Source organism: Sphaerodactylus townsendi, linkage group LG08 (assembly GCF_021028975.2).
Source record: "Sphaerodactylus townsendi isolate TG3544 linkage group LG08, MPM_Stown_v2.3, whole genome shotgun sequence".
Lineage (NCBI taxonomy): Eukaryota > Metazoa > Chordata > Lepidosauria > Squamata > Sphaerodactylidae > Sphaerodactylus > Sphaerodactylus townsendi.
This window is the reverse complement of record NC_059432.1, coordinates 65,185,657-65,202,431: the sequence shown is the minus strand read 5'-3', so window position 1 is coordinate 65,202,431 and position 16,775 is coordinate 65,185,657. Positions and strand designations below refer to the sequence as shown.

The 16,775-nt window shown below is 46.4% G+C and overlaps 1 protein-coding gene across 3 annotated transcripts in view; it reads left to right on the top strand.

The window, feature by feature from the left end:
- Positions 1–10,448: 10,448 nt before the first annotated feature.
- The window catches only part of CRTAC1 (cartilage acidic protein 1), a 31,714-nt gene continuing 25,387 nt past the window's right edge, over positions 10,449–16,775 (top strand). For all 3 annotated transcript variants that reach the window (XM_048506295.1, XM_048506297.1, XM_048506294.1), the window contains exon 1: positions 10,449–10,592. In XM_048506295.1, the coding sequence (XP_048362252.1) occupies positions 10,539–10,592 (54 nt within the window). In that variant the 5' untranslated portion in view covers positions 10,449–10,538. The remainder of the gene's footprint in view (positions 10,593–16,775) is intronic.

Sequence of the window (16,775 nt, the reverse complement as noted above, 5' to 3'; positions counted from 1 at the left end):
ACCCCCGTGAAACTCAACTGACAACCCCAATTTACATCTGTTTAGGGCTTAACTCATCTTTCCTCTCCAATAAAAAGCTACATTTTGGACCCCTGGGCTTGGTACCGATTGGTGGAGCTCAAGCAGAAACTGTGACTGAGACTCATTGTCGGCGTCTCCAAGTAACATCACGGCAAATACCTCCCTAGAGCTTCTTGGCAAATACAAACGTGATCCTGCTGAGTAAATTCAAATTGTGCTTCTGACCTTGCTGCAGAAAGGGCTAGCCCCAGAGATCCTGGCACACGGGCAAATGGGAACAGCAGCTGTGTGGAATAGCACAAGGGGATTTGCTTGGTAGCATTGGGTTCAAGGCTTCAAGCTTTATAATGTCTCTGAGCAGCTTTCTTGCATCACTAGTCTGAATTGGGGAGAGAGCCACAGTATTTTCGATTGCTGATAGCCATAGTCACCATGTCACTCTGTGCCAGGGAATTACTGACTAGACCAAACACAGAAACCAAAGTAGTGGCAGGGGCCATAGAAGGGTGTGGCAGTCACTTTTCATCTGAGCAGGGACATTGGCTGGGACCCATCACAAAATAAATTAGCCACTTGGACAGTGGACACTGGGAAATGTCCTCCTTGCTGATTGTTTAACTGGCAAATTAGTTGTGAGCCACAGAGCATTTGTTGCTTCACAGATGGCAACACAGATCTTTGGACTCCAGTTTCTGGAGAAAGAGGTTAGTTTGGATTGTTATGATGCACCATGCCTGGAATCTGACAGGTGCCCTGGGAAAGAGCTCTTTTCAGTCCACGCAGCCGAAGAAAGATGCTCCTTATCAGAGTGCACCGGCTTCTGCTGGGAGGAGCTGTGGTGTCAAGTGACATCCATTTGGAACCCAAATACTCCTGGTAGACAATGATTGGAACTGATTAATCAGCAAGATTCATTTGGCGTTAATCTATCTTTCATGAGGGTCAGTGGAGGGGAAGAAGTAGCTGGGCAAGCCCCTTTCTCTTACTGCTCACGTGCCTCCTGCTGTTGTCCCAGTATTTGATAAGTTGCATGCAACGTGTGTCCTAACCTGCATTTCTGCTTTAATTGCAACAGGCAGAGCTGGCAGTTCCAGAGATGGGAGGAAGGGGCTGCTGCCACCCTAAAGGAATAGGGCTTTGAACATGCTAAAATGCAGTTTCCGTTTGCCCTCTCTTGTGCTGGTGATACTAACCCCCAGCCAGTGGAGCTTTCAAAGTGTTTCCAGTTTCCAATTGCCTCTGAATACCCTGTGCAGATGCGCAAAGATCTTTGCAGCCCTGGTCTGAACAGCATATGTTGCCTAGTGGCAAGATAGAAGAAGAATTGTGCTGGGGCTGGGCGTGAGATGCCGACCGTGAGAAGTGCCAGCTGGGAGCACACTGGCTCCGGGAACCAATTCTCTTGGCACTCCACTCACCATGGGAAAGTCATACAGTGGTGGTGCCACCACAGCTTGCTGGATTTGTCCCTGATGTTACTGAAACAAAGTTACTTCCTAGGCCTCCTTTCAGCTTTGATTCCGAATCCAAAGCAGCAGGGCAGGCTGGCCCCAGCTGGCCTTGTGTTCTAGCATCTTAGTATGCATCTGCTGTTCCTGGCATCCTCTCACCTTGTGCTCCCATCCATGAGAAATTTTTATAACAAATGGCCTCTGACCAACTCCTGGCTGTTCACCTTCAGAGGAGCCTAATTTCTGGTCCCACAGTCACGTCTTTAGCACAGGGGCCCCATAAGTAGGGGCCGGGGAATCAGAAATGATGAGACGCTGAGACTTGGACCCTAAATTCCCTTCCACTAGCAAAAGAGGGGAAGGTAATTTTTGCTCATTTCTCCTCTCCCATCATCACCCTGTTTTGACCCACACAATGTGCCCAAGAGTTTAGTGAGCTCTAGAGGTACAATACAGGGGCATGAATGACAGCAACAGGAGAAGTGAGACAATTATCACCTATACAGTGCTGCTCCACTGCCTGGAATATTCTGAAAAGTCAACTGGGCAACATGGTCAGAGGCAGAGGCGAGTGTGTCCCACTCCCTGCAATTTTCTCTTTTGCAACTTCTTCTCCTTATTCCATTCACTGGAGTAGGGGCTGTAATCAGGGTAAACCCCCTCCCTGAAACAGAATCCGGAAGATGTGTGGTGAAGACAGCAACATTAATGGATAGTAATATAAATGGAACCAGTCCTGCATTGGGGTTAGCTGGAGATACAGACTTGGTCTCGTAGCGTTTGGAAACACTGCACAGCTCATTTGTATTAACTGATAGGGCAGTCCCAGCAGTGTTCATTCCCTCAACACAATTGTGATGCCAGATCCTCTCCCTTATTATTGATGGCTGGACTCCATTGAAGCCAGCCCAAAAGGAAGGTTAGGCATCTATGCCCTGCCTCCTGCTCTCAGAGGAAAATCACCACAGAACCCCAGACTGCTTGGTCTTGCCCATCATGGTACTTACTGTTGGTGGGGTCATAGGCCTGGAAGGTTATTGTCATTCTCTACACTAATAAGTCAGGAATTCTGGACCTTTGTGAAAGAGCCACCAGGATGAAGCTCACCATGGTTACCAAGAATAGGAAACATTCCAAGAAAGTGCTTTGGGCTTTCTGAGAGAGGAATCGCTCACCTGACCATGCATTCAAAGACCCCAAGTGTTAGAAGCACCTAGAAGTTAGGCTGACTAAATGCATCCCTCAGACCCTAGTATGACATTCCCAGCCCCTGACTCATGTATGTTGGCAGCAAGTGGGGAGGTGACCGCAGTGAAGGGGACTGTGTGGCAGTAGCTCCGGTTACACAGCAATAGCAAATGTTCAAGAACAGCAAGACAGCAAAAAGGGCTTTTAGAGAGAATGAATAATTCACATTTTGAGCAATGTCCTGGCGACAGGAAGAGTCCAAATAGGTCCCTGGGGCAGGGCCCACCGAGGGAACCACGAAGAACGATGTCAGAAAAAGTGTGGTAGGGAGAGTAGAAGGACACCGTGTAAGGGCAGGGCACAGTGTGTAACAGTAAGGGCTCCTATTTGTGTAACAGTTCAGTAAAACAGAGAACTTTGGCAGGGCCAGCTTCTCCCCCCATTGCAGAACTACACCAAGAGAAGTTTTGCTTGTACACATTGGTCTGTAAAATTGCTGAAGGCACAGGAGTAATGGGCGATTATGAATCCAGTTACCCTAGTGCTGGGAAGAGCTTGCCACAATAGGGGGGTAGAATCTGGGGTCTGAAAGGATGAGAGAATGGCAGTAGAGTACACACCTACCATACTCAATGTCCAGCAAGACCTTTACTAGTTCTGAGAAGCTTCACTCAGTACCACCTGCCTCCACTCAATATTATGGGATTGTCCCCAGCTATTGTGGCACAAGAAAGTGGATTATGGTACTTTTCTGGCATTCCTCCTACTTCAGCATCTACACAGCATAGTACCTGACAAAAAGAATAAGACAGCTGCAACTGGGGGCTCTCCTGAGGAGTGGGGAGAGAGAGATGATGTGTAAGATTTAGGACCTGAGATTTGCTCTTTATGTCATTCTTGCTTTTCTCACAGTGAGGACACTCTGCCTTTGGTAACACAGTCCAACATTGTCTGTCATTTTTCCCTGCTGATAGTTTACAGACTTACCTGAATCTCCAAATCTTACAGACTTGGATTTTCTATCACTTATTTTTAGCCTGATGAGGGGAAGATGCAAGCCAGTGTATAAAATGGAAGCTGGGGATTATTTTTCATTTCAAGCAACCTGAAATTCCTCTTGTCTGAGTTGTTCAGCTTTTTAATGTACTTGAAGGTAACTGCGCAGCACAAATTCCAGCTTATCTTAGCATACAGCAAGTAAATGTTCATGAAAGGATTACAGAAGTGAAGTTTATCTAACCACTTGGATCTGTATATGTGGAGTCTCCTTCTTTGGAGGTTTTTAAACATTGGCTGGATGGTCATCTGTCAGGAGTGCTTTAATTATGTGTTCCTGTGTTGCAGGGGGTTGGAATTGATGGCCCTTGGGGTATCTTCCAAGTTCCAACTCTATGATTCTATGTTCAAAATAATATAGGTGGATTATCATCAACTCAAAAAACAATCACTGCTGTTTTCAGTTCCAAAAAGGAAAATCACAGCAATCTAAGGCTCATTCCGCACATGCAGAATAATGCACTTTCAAACTGCTTTCAATGCTCTTTGAAGCTGTGCGGAATGGCAAAATCCACTTGCAAACAGTTGTGAAAGTGGTTTGAAAATGCATTATTTTGCATGTGCAGAAGGGGCCTATGATAGACACACCATTTTACTCATATCACATTAAAATGTTCAGTCCCCAAATCCACACGAAATACTTCAGTATTCTCTTGGAGCTGTTTTTCCTAAATCAAATTATTTCACTCTCTGTTCTTTCCTTTCTGTGCAAGATTCCTTAGAGCCTCTCTTTACCCCCTTGCCAGGTCTTAGTTGTCAATCCAGCAATTCCCAGTTCATTTTTTCTCCACCCATTCACTGAAATCTTCCTTGTATATTCAGTTTAAATGCCCCCTCTTATTTCTTATGTTGACCAAATCTGATACTCACTCCTCAAGAAGTCATTTTTTTCATCATATTCTCTCCATACTTCAATTTTTTATTTTACAGTGTCCCTCTGAACTCAAATAATCTGAAATTCGTCTTTGCAAGATTCTTTGCTGTCCAGGTCAGCCATTTTACCTTCAATTCATTCATTAGATCATACAACATTCCATATACACTTTCATGCCAATGATGATGTCTGTATTATTTAGCCTTGTTTACTGCACCTGGAATGGAAGAGAAACACAAAATGTGCATGCACGCACAGGCACCTGCACACACACACATACATACACCCAGCCCCCACTCCACTGGCCTCTGACTGCCATATCTCCCAGCCAACTCCCGTCTAATATCCTGTCCATTGTTCCCTGTTCACTAAGCTGCACTCCCACAGTTTCTCTGCCAAGCCAACTCACTTAGTACTATTTACTGCCCCCCCCTCCGCTTTTTACCACTTTCCCCCAAATCACCCCATCCTCCTGCTGTTCTCTCTGCTTATTTGACACCTCCCAATTTAGTATAAACTGCCAATATCATTAGCACTGTTTATTCTTTGGAATTGTTAATGTGAAGACATCACCTGAGCAGCAGCCATCCAAGGCATCATTGTTCAAACTCTGTACCCCATTGCCCAGTTTAGCTCCCAGGGCAGCCAGAGCAAGTCCCATGATGGGCCAAGCTGGCCACAGAGTGATTTGCACAGCCCATCTGAGCATCAAGGTAGGACTCTCTCTGTGTGTGTGTGTCTTTTTTGGGGGAGGAGGGAAAGAAACCATTCAGTTTGATTCAGGTGTGGTAATAAATACCTGAACTTAACATGATATCCCCGTGCTGATTTCCATATTGAGATACTGTTGCACTGAAGAACACAGAGGATTGTTTTCTGTTGTATACACGAAAGTGGTGATATTTGAAATGTGGAGACTATTAATAGAGCCTTATTACTTTATTTAGTGGCCCTTAGATGATTCTGATATCCATTAATAGGACTGGGTGATTCTTGCTAAATGCGTAACTATACTGAAAATGTGTGGCACAGGTAATCTTAGGCTGAGGAACATGCTGTGTCTGGATTCCTGGATTGTTCCATCTCAGTAGCCTCTGAAGTGATCTGAAGTAATCTGAAGAAGGAATAGATTATTCCACTCAGTTATATGTGCTCCAGATTTCATGAAAAATACTGGGCTGACGCACAATCCAATTTCTGCTAGCAAATTCATTCAGTGGAGCAGATGCCGGGTAGATAGGAAAAATCTAGTCCATGAGGCCTCTTCATGACTCCCTGTAGCTTCAGGCTGGGCACAGGCCTGTCCCTGTTGCTTCTACCCATGTCACAGACTATTTCCCTCAGTCTCAATCTCTCCTCAATCTCACCCAGAAAGATAGTTTATGTATAGATTTATTTGCAAGATTCATTTGCCCCTTGTTTCCCTAGCAGGGTTATATTGCCTTCCCTACAAAATTCTCAGTCTCCATTGTCATTTCACAAAGAAGAAATCAGTCAGAGACAATGACAACACAACCAGAAGAGGAAGAAACTGAGCTAGCCCTGTCTGGATGTACACATGCAGCAAAATGAGGGACAATCAGGTGGCAAAGTCCTCAGATGGCAGCATGACTGCACGTGAGGAATTCTGGCTTTGAATGCTTCCCTGTTTTTTGTTTTTTGAAGCTCCCCGCAAGCAGAAAACTAGATCAACAGTAATTGGATAGAGCAAGAAATGCTTTTTTGAGTAATATGAGATAATCACTCAAAATGTTAACTCACTACCTAAAATTTGCAGTTTTCTACCAGCTCAGGAGGTCTCTGCTAGGTCATTCTGTTGCATGTGTACATCTTGCCTTTACCTCTGACCCAGTTAGTATATAAATGAATGAGAATGTGTGTGAGAGAGAGAGGCTTTGGCATGTATGTGAAACTCTCTGAACTGATATGCTTCTCCATGTATACTTCTGTCTACATTTATTTGTCATTGTGACAAGATATCTTAACTGGAAGCTGTGCATGTTTTTAAGGCACCAGGCAAGGGGAAACAGAGTTTTGCCATGAGAGTTTGTAAAATGTAAAATCACATTCTCAGCATCCCAAAATACATGAAGCTGCAGGCAAACCAGAAATGATCCTAAGCAGACCCTTAAACCTTTCTAAATCCATGGCTTTAGATGGGTGTGACTCTGCTTAGATCGCAATGGCAGTCACAATGCAGCATAGTGCAGTTTGGCGCACTGGTCTGTTTTGCCAGTATACGTTTCATATTTCCTAACATTAAAATGTACACTTGTGCATGCTTACATGTATACTCAGAGCCCAAGCATGAGTGGGAGTATGAATCCACAATACTGAGGACCATAAATCCATTACCATGATATGGTCCATTTATATCATCTCAGAAACAAAACAGATTTTTTTCTGCCATGAATCTTGATTGGGTGTATAGGAAGAAATCATGTGTAAGGAAGGCCCTTTTTGGATAATGGGTCCAGAAAAATGAGGCTCAGGGCTCCACGAGTAGTTTTCATCTCATGTAAACCATCTTGAACACTCCTCAGAGGAGGGGGAGCCATTACTGAGCTGCAGCTCTGGTAAAGATTTGTTTAGTTGAGAGGAAGGGGCTCATAAATATGTTACCTTAAAACACAACTGTTTGATATATTGAGAACATGCCCCTTCTCTAGCAGATGATGTACTAAAACAGAATGAACCATTATGCTTGCTGCTCAGGTTATAGGTAAAGGAAACACGAGATGTAAGTGTTCAAGCTCAGCCACCTATTGAATATAAATTATGGCTGTGTTTGTGCTTGAACAGAGTTTACTGTTTGCTTTAATTTTCTCCAGCCTATCCCAGACTGCCCAGGTAAGTGAATGTTTCAGGCATATACTGCACAATGGAGAATCCACCCAAATCAATGAAATCCTCCATTGCCTTGCTTTTAAAGGCACAGACTGCATTTACTCTGTAAAAAGTCATACAAGTTTCCATTACATGGATGCTTTGATTATAATAGAGCCATCAAAGTGGAATTTTTTTCTTGTGGTGGCTAAATATTTTGGACAATAGTTGTTTCTGTGGCTAAAGTGGGAGCTACAGAGAAATTCTGATGGAAAAGACTGGACTTTCTACCATGCCATGTTACATGTAGATATGATTGCTTGCATTTTTCATTCCTTCCTTCCTTCCTTCCTTCCTTCCTTCCTTCCTTCCTTCCTTCCTTCCTTCCTTCCTTCCTTCCTTCCTTCCTTCCTTCCTTCCTTCCTTCCTTCCTTCCTTCCTTCCTTCCTTCCTTCCTTCCTTCCTTCCTTCCTTCCTTCCTTCCTTCCTTCCTTCCTTCCTTCCTTCCTTCCTTCCTTCCTTCCTTCCTTCCTTTGTTTCTTTCTTTTAAAACATGGCATTCTTTTACAGGAGAAATATTTTCAGGCATAGGTCATTGTAAACTTGTTTAATATCTGTGCAAGAACAGAAACAAATTCATGCACATTAGTACCGGCCCCTCTGATTGAACTGACTTGTAAATGAAACTGTATAATAGAATAGGGCACTGGGAACATCTTACACATATCTGATAGCTTGAGGATTGCATGATGCATTACCATTTCCTGTGCATATTCAGCCACTTGCATATTGCCCATCTAATCAATGTAATTGTGATGGGGGGAGGAAACACTTATGCCACCCTTCAAATAGCCCAGCATAGCTGCCTTCTCCTGTATGGAGATATATGTGGGAAACGATAGCATATGAATCAGTGCATACAGTTTGTGATGGCAGGTGTGGTTTGAATAAAAAAAAACACCCATTAACTGTTTGTGGCTATTGACATCAGAGAAGTGGGATGTCATGATTCCCCCCATTAGACTCAATACTTGCTTCCCAGAGATCTGTGGTATAATTAATGTGGCTGGGTGGGAATCTCTCCTTCTTTGTAATTCTTCCCAGGATAAGCAAAGTTGACATGGAAAGATGAACCCTGGTGTGGGTGGAAGCAAGATCCTTTCCTAACAAAGGACTGGTCGAGCACCACCCACTCATAACTTTCTTCAGGTCAAAACAGGAGACATTTAAAACAACAACAGGGCCTCTTGCTCCATTTCTAGAAAGGTTTTGTGGTGACTGATGAGACATCCAAATGCTTGAAACTTGTTGGGAGAAACAACACCTCGTGTGTGTTTTCCCTTTGCACATCGAGCAGAGCGCACAGAGGCTAAACACAGCGAAGCTTAACTGGACAACCACATGGGTGAGCTTGGGAGAGAGAGAGAGCTTAGGCACAAAAGAAAGTCAGTCTCGTTTGTAGTTTCTAATCTATTAAAAAGAGTATTTATTAGTGAACTCCATTCTGGATAGAAAGGTGGAGAGATAGGTTCACTAACTATCCTATTCTAGCTGGATGGAGACGGATGCGCAGGGGACACATCCTCTCCCTAGGCATGGTGAAAGTAAGATGGAGAGTTCTGAGAAGAAGGCAGAAGCAAGGGAGGAAGTCCCTAAGAGTATCAGTCTACTTCAAAGGACAGGATCAGCATGATAGAGTAAAGGTGACAAATTCCTAGGTCCCTGTCTAGTCACTGGCTATCTAGTAAAAAAAACCCTCTATAGGTTGAGGCATGAAACAGCGTAAAGTGCCTTTCTTCCAACAAAACAGAGGTGTTTTCCCCGCACGAGGACTGTAGGGCTACCACATGACTGAGAAAAGCTGTCAAAATCTTCTCTTCTTTGTGGGGTTTGGGATTACACATATCCCGTACACTACTGGAAGTTTCTGGAAACAGCCTTTGATTCATCCCTGAGCCACCCTTTTTTGGTTAAGAGCACGTTTCTCTCCTAACTTGTATAAGTGTTGGGTTGGAGGGCAGAGGTGTCAGGGATGCCGGTTTGTATCTTATTCCCCCACCCCAAGTTTCCCTCCTGAGATCTCCATCATAGTTAGGCTTCTCCTAGGGGCAAAAGGGATTTTGCTAACCTCAGTGAGATAGAGAAGAGAAAATAGGGTTAGTGCCACTCTAGATGGCCACCAGGCAGCATTGGACTATCCTTGCCAGTTACAGGAGTCCAAAAGCAACCCCTCTCCCCATTTTTGACCGAAGTTGTGGGGCAGCAGATGGACCAGGCAAGGATCCGTAGAGTAGGGTGTGGAAGCAATAGAAAAAAGCTGCAGGGCTGGTTGCTGTGGCGTGCCTTGGGGACAGGTGCTGAGAGTGTGGGCTGGCTACAGGGGAAGATGCCCGGCGTCCGCCCATCTAGGGGGCAGCTTGGGGCACGGCGCCTCCTCTTCGCGAGTGGGAGGGGTCTCTAAGGCTACAGTATACTTTCACGCACCCCCCCCCCCCGCACTCCATTCCATGAATCTTCCTGCTCCTTGTAGGTAGGCAGAATTTCCATCTTCCCGGCGCCTCCGATCTTATCTTCCCACAGTGCGGAGCTTGTCACAACCGGCTGCCCGGTGCCCGCCAAGATCAGCTGTCGGAGAGCCAAAGAGGAGGTGGCTCAGCGCCCTGCGCTTGGCTTGCTTTCTCAGCGGTGCACATCGGGCATCGGGGCAGCTGGGCTTGGTTCTACCCACGGGTATCCCCCCCAGCTGACCCCCACCCCCGTGAAGGTTACACGCCGAGAGTCTGAAGTCTGCTCGTACCCCGCACAACACCCCCACCCCCAACCCCCGGTCACAGTTTGGCTCCGTATTGATCGGCCCTGCCTGGCCGCGCTTCCCCTGCAATTCCAGGTAGTAAATCAGTGCCAGGCGACTCCACCTCCCCGAATTGCTATTGGCTGCCTGGCTGCGCTCGGCCCTCACTGATTGGACGCCCCTGCGCCACAAGGCTTTACATAAAGAAGCGCTCGCTCGCCCGGACTTGCCTAAACTGGAGAGAAGGACGCGCATCTGGAGCCCCGCAGCGCCCGGCGGCAGCAGCTGCTACCGGAGCAGGGTGGCTCGGCCGCCCGCCCGCCAGCCCGACATGCTCCGTGGCCAGCTGGCAGGCATGGCACTCCCGGAGCATGCCATCTCGCGGGTGAGTACCTATGATGACCACTCTTGTCCGGCTTGGTGCACTTGAGGGGGGCAAAGTTTCCCAAAGAGGCGGCGCAGAAAAGTTGGGAGCTGGCAAAGAAGGTGAGCGGCCGCACCTCGGAAGGGAGTCCAGCCTCCCCTGCTCAGAGGCCTTTGAAAGCCGGGCAGGCTCGGCGGGAGAAGATGCTGAGAAGGGAGCAGGGAAGGGAGGGCTGCGCTGGGATGCCCAGACAATGGAGGGAGCCCGCGGGGTGGGAGTGGGGGCTGGAAAGAGAAGTTTTGGAGATGGACCGAACTGCGGGTAGGGATGAGGTGAGGGCAAAGATGCCCTTCCCTTGCAGGCCTGAGGCAAGAGTCTAGTTGCGCACCCCTGGTATTGGGCAGGGACGGAAGAAGAATCCCAAGGGTGTCAAGGTCCTACTGTTCTTAAGGTGACTGCTTGCCTCTATACTGCACCGCCGGCTGCTGGCTGTGCCCCAGCTTTCGGGCTGGCCCACCGTCCCGTGCTGTGGCAGAGACAGAGAGAGCGCGGCGACACCAACTCTGAAGTACAACTCTCAGATCTGGAGCTGAGGAGGAGACTGTGGGTCTGGTGCTGAGCTGCACGAGTTTTGCAGGGAGGAAAAACCCAGCCGCCTGCAGCATTAATGCAGGCTCTGGGCTGGTACCAGCGGTGCAGCCAGAGACTGTGAGAGTCTCCTTTGTAAAGGTCCCAAGAAAAACACCAGAATCATCCTTGAGAGCTGCCTGGGACCGGACACTATCCTGAAGATGCCACATTCCTGCCCATGTCTACTTGCACTAGCGGTGCTTTGGAAGATAATATGGTGGTGTGGGGATCCCGTGATATCACCTTGTTAATTTGATGCAACCACAATCCACTGACTGTAGGGTTGTGATGTCACCGAACAGGGCTTGGAAGTACATTTTGAGGATGACACGGTGAGTCTATGGTATCACTGGGCCACAGGAGTGTAGGGAAGGTAAGATTTGTATGGGGCTGCTGGAGGGGTGTGTTTTACATGTGACATGTTGATGGTCCGGGAGTTGTAATGTCTGTTAGGAGAGCAATGTCAGAAACATGTAGCAGCAGCTGCTTGCTAGTGCAGAGCCATAACACAATTAAGTTTCAGAACCTTCTGAGAGCTCTGCTGTGGGCAAGCAAGGCACCCTCCCCTCTTCCTGGACATGCAATCATGCCGTGCCTTGTACTCTATGCCTGCATGCCACCATTACCCTCACCCAGGGGGACTGCAGGCTGTTGTCATCCCAACACAGTCTCTTGCTTCCCAGAGAATGTCCAGTGACAACCGCCCCTTGGGGCAGGATGTGCCGGGCCGGGAGCCATTCCTCAATTAAACTCTATCAATAGATATGTTGCAGTGTTATTGACCACACCCTGCAGGAGCAAGCAAAGCATGGAAATGTGCAGCAACTGACATGGCCTAAGACGGGCCTTCTCCTTTGTGTGGATGTGAACTAGCACTGCTGTGAGCACTAAAGTTTTAAAAGTTTTCCATCTGGCTAGCGTCTGGTGTCTGATCACCACCACCGTAACCTTGGAATGGGGCGGGGGGAGGCAGTTTACCCAATATGAAGAGGAAGGGAGATGCTACCCCTGGCTAATTTGCTGCACTGCACTTCCTGCACAGAACAGGCCTCCTGGTAGGATGTTTCCTACCCCAAAGATGATTTATTGGAAGAGTAAGAAATGACATGCAGTCTCCTATGGTGTCTTCCTTCAGTGTCGCCAACCAGAACAAGATGGCGACCGACTGTTGTTTTTCTCATCTGCTTCCAACAACTCCTTCTCCCAGTGCATCTTTACTGGCAGTTTAGTATCATGGTGCCCTTGTGGCCCTTGCCAAGGTTCCTAACATTGGTTCTGTGCCTGGTTTGGTAAAAAGACAGACTAAGCCTGGAGTTTGGATACGTCGTACCCAGTTGCCTCTGTCAAAGCCTCCCGAAAGAGAAGGAGGAAAGGATCCACTGATTTAGTGTGGAACATATAGGGAAAATCCTAGGTCAGGGGTGTCCAATGCCAGCAGGGGCTGATGGGAATTGTAGTCCATGAACATCTGAAGCCCCAGAGTTGGACACCCCTGACCTAGGTACAGTCTCATGTTCTGAAAGGTAGTTGGTCTTCAGCCTGAACACGGTAGGCTCTCTGCCTCATTTGCCCTGTCTTTTACCCAGAAGCTTTTGGGCTGTTCTTCTGCCTTCAGCACCCTACAGTGAGTCCTGAAGTGCATCACAGAGGATTTTGGCTGCTTCTGCAGCTGGCACAATGAGAACTGTTGGCACTGAATGCAGCCACCCCAGGGCTTAATCATTTCTGTCTCTGGAGACTGGTGCTGTTCCTTTTCAGATACTCTCCAGGGCTGCCTTTAAGTGGAAGATGTTATCAGTTACTTGAATAAAGTAGGAGTTGCTTCATACGTTACAAAATCTATGCCCGGTCAAGATCATATTGGATTTTGTGAGGACACAGTGCTTCTTATTCTGTGTATGCGTCCTAGGAAGTTACAGCCATTTTTTTCAAGTGAATAACTATTGGAGAAAAATGCTCAGTTATATGGTAATGCACTGCAATCTAAACAAAGGCAAGCAGTGCACATACCAAATGTTGGCATGCAAAACCATTTTGCTAGGCATGGTATCTCCCTCGCTCCACCCCAAAGCAGGACTATTGCCGGGCTGGACTTGAGCAGAACTTTATTTGAACCCAGAGCAGTGATACTATCAATGGAAGCATCTTCTTGCCCCTCCCACAGTGACTGCCAGCAACCCCACCCTCGTAACTGGTGCACAGTGTATTTGTGCAGCCTTGTTACTCAGTGTGCTTAGACCACAAGGTGATGTGGGACGTTGCCATCTGGATATGCAGTGCTGCCACTTTTCAGAAGAGGAGAAGCCATGGCTGACAGGCTCTGCCCCTCAGATGGTGCCAGCACTGCGCTTGTCCCCCCGCCCCCTTTGTTTGCCCCCATACCAACATATTCACAGTCAGACACAGCATTTGTTTTGACACTCACACCAAACGATCTAGATCTAGGGTGTTTTACCTCATTTCCACAGATAATTGTCTTTTGTGCAAGGATGTCACAATGTGTGAACCAGCCCAAAGCCAACCCTTGGTAGTGATATCAGGGCCCCTTAGCTCCACTGAATGGGCCCTCTAGTGAAAGAGCCGGAATGACATAAATCAAATGTGTGTGTCTCTGTCTGCCCATGCACAGGTGTAAGTGCCGTATGTGTGGGTTTAGGAAAGCAGCTTAATTAATGGCCATTTCCCTAATGATCTATCTGGAAAAGCTCACTGATGTATGGGTTTAATTAGCCCAGGCCAAACGCTGAAAGCTCGATGGTGAAACACACCATCCCTGTCATGAGGTGCCTGTTGCCATCTTGTTTGTTGTGGGAGCTTGTTTAATGACAAGTTAATCTGGGCCTAGAGTGGAGCATGGAGCCTGTGCCTAGGCTGCCAGCTCTGAGGGTGATGAATGACTTTGCTGTGGACCAACACACAGAGATGCATTGTGCTGTCACACCTTTTGTTTAGCCCCTCTGCCCAAAGGAATCTCTCCCCTAGGCCACTGACCTCAACAGATTACGTTCAAGGTGAGTGGAATAGATTCAGACCTTGTCCCACTAACACCACCAAATATGGCGGTCTTACTGGCGCATTGCACCATGATTATGAGTGCAGTTCTTTGACAAAGGTACAGAGACCTCATAATAATGGGACTTACAGACCAGTGGTATCTGTTACACAGGTTGCTCAGTGATGTATTCCAGCTGCTGCTTCATGTGTGTGTTAAGTGCCATCAAGTCACTTCCTACTTATGGTGACCTTATATGAATTAATGTTCTCCAAAACATCCAATCATCAACAGCCTTGCTCAGGTCTTGCAAACCGAGGGCCAGCAGCTTCCTCAATAGACTCGATCCATCTTGTATTGGGTCTTCCTTCTTACCTGCTGCCTTCAACCTTCCCTAGCATTATTGTCTTTTCCAGTGACCCTTGTCTTCAGTTTAGCCTTTTTAGTTTCTAGAGACGGTTCAGGCTTGATTTGATATAGAACCCTCTTATTTGTGTTTGGGGGGTGGGTGGGTTCTGTTTGGTTTTTTGGCAGTCCATGGTCTCCATAATCCTCTCTTCCAGCACCACATTTCAAAGGAATCTACTTATTGTCAGATTTTTTTTGTTGTCCAGCTTTCACACTCATACTTAGTAATAGAACATACTGCAGCATGAATTAACTTTATCTTGATTGCCGGTGATTTTGTAATTCCTTCATGGCTGCCCCTCCTAGTCTCAATCTCCTTCTTATTTCTTGGCTGCATGGTTTGTTTTGGTTAATGATGGAGCCAATGAATAGAAAATCTTCAACAATGTTAGCTTCCTCATTGTCCACCCTAAAGCTAAGTAATGCCCTAGGCAGGGGTGGCTAACCTATGGTACTCCAGATGTTCATGGACTACAATTCCCATCAGCCCCTGCCAGCATGGCCAATTGACCATGGTGGCAGGAGCTGATGGGAATTGTAGTCCATGAACATCTGGAGCGCCATAGGTTGGCCACCCCTGCGGCCTAGTGGTTATTACTTTTGCCTTCTTGATGTTCAGCTGCAGTCCTGCTTTGCCACTTTCCCGTTTAACTTTCAGCAGTAGTAATTCCAAGTCTTTGCTATTTTCTGCCAGTAATGTAGTATCATCAGCATATATCAAATTGTTAATGTTCCTCCCCCAATTTTCATTCCACCTTCTATTGCTGATTCATCCTGTATCATAAAACTCAATTAAATGTAGAAACACCCATTCAACCTTTAGGGTATATGATGATTTAGGCTATGTTATGGAACAACTAAGTCTAGCTGGTTCTAGGCTAAAAGCTGTAGAAATTTGAAGTGTATCTAATTTTGGCACATGTGCCTGCTGGTGGCATGAGTGAATCAATTTCCAGGGTGCTACTTGGCCCAAGTGGGAAAATGGGTGCAGAAGGAACAATGCAAAAATATTTCTTTAGCTGAACCACACATGAGTAACCAAAAGATGGCTATGGAAGATGAGGCATGTTTGCTGGAGTCTCGAATACAATGGGATTTGGCTGCAGTGGTTGCAGTCCCAGAGAGAGAGGACCAATGAACAATGAATCGCAGGGATACTTGCAAGGTTACATGTGCACCTTAACTACCCTTTTGTTCACACAATTCAAATGGACAAAGCATGATGAAAGGATGGATCCCCCCTTCTCAAGAGGCTGTGAAGACAGTATTGATTCCTAACCCACAGTAGTGATTATAAGAACACTTTAAGTTGACAGCCCCTTGAAAAAAATATGCTGATTAACATAAGATGCAAGAGTTCTCATATGCATGTGCTGACAGAATGAAAAAGTGCCTCCTTTTACTAACCAGATTGCAGGTACAAATGAGGAGGGGAGAGTTAAACTGAGGAGGACTACATTTAAATTGTGAAAATGTATCTTCAAATGTAGGAGGTTAACCAGGACCGGGGAGGCGCCCTAAACTATTCCTTGAATTGGGCAGGCTGCTCTTCTCTGCTTGTGACATGTCAAGCATTGTGGGTTACCCTGTAGGAGGGATCATTGTGCAGTCGCTGAATATTTTTTAGTGCTGAGAGAATCCTTAAGATTCTCTAGTCTTATAGTCTTTAATCAGACTCAGTAATTATTTTAAGGACAAAAGTAGGGACTAATTAATCTACAAGAGAAATGTGATTATGTGAATGTCCTTGCACATTGCACATCCCCTGGTGTGTATGTGAATAGGTGCAGATACTTCAAGAAAACTGATGGGTATGTTGCACTCTCCTCCACCTTCTCTTGTGGCAGAAACCTTGTGAGTGCATCACTGCCCTCTCATGTTCTCAGCTCCAAGGCCCTGACTAGGAAGGTGGTGAAACTGAATAGTGTGATTCTAAGTAATGACAAATCAAATAAAGCTTCCATTATTAGAGGCAGTATATCTATTGTTCAATGCCTGCAGCAAACAATGTGGCTTAATAAATCATGCCCTATTTTTGAGCAGCCCATGCTGAATACAGTATGTTTGACTAGACAGACCTTTGGTCTGATCCAGAAAAGCAATGCTTATTTCCTTGGGACCTGTAGATTACTGCAGGGTTTTTTGCATTTGGAGGACACTGAGTTCTGCCCACT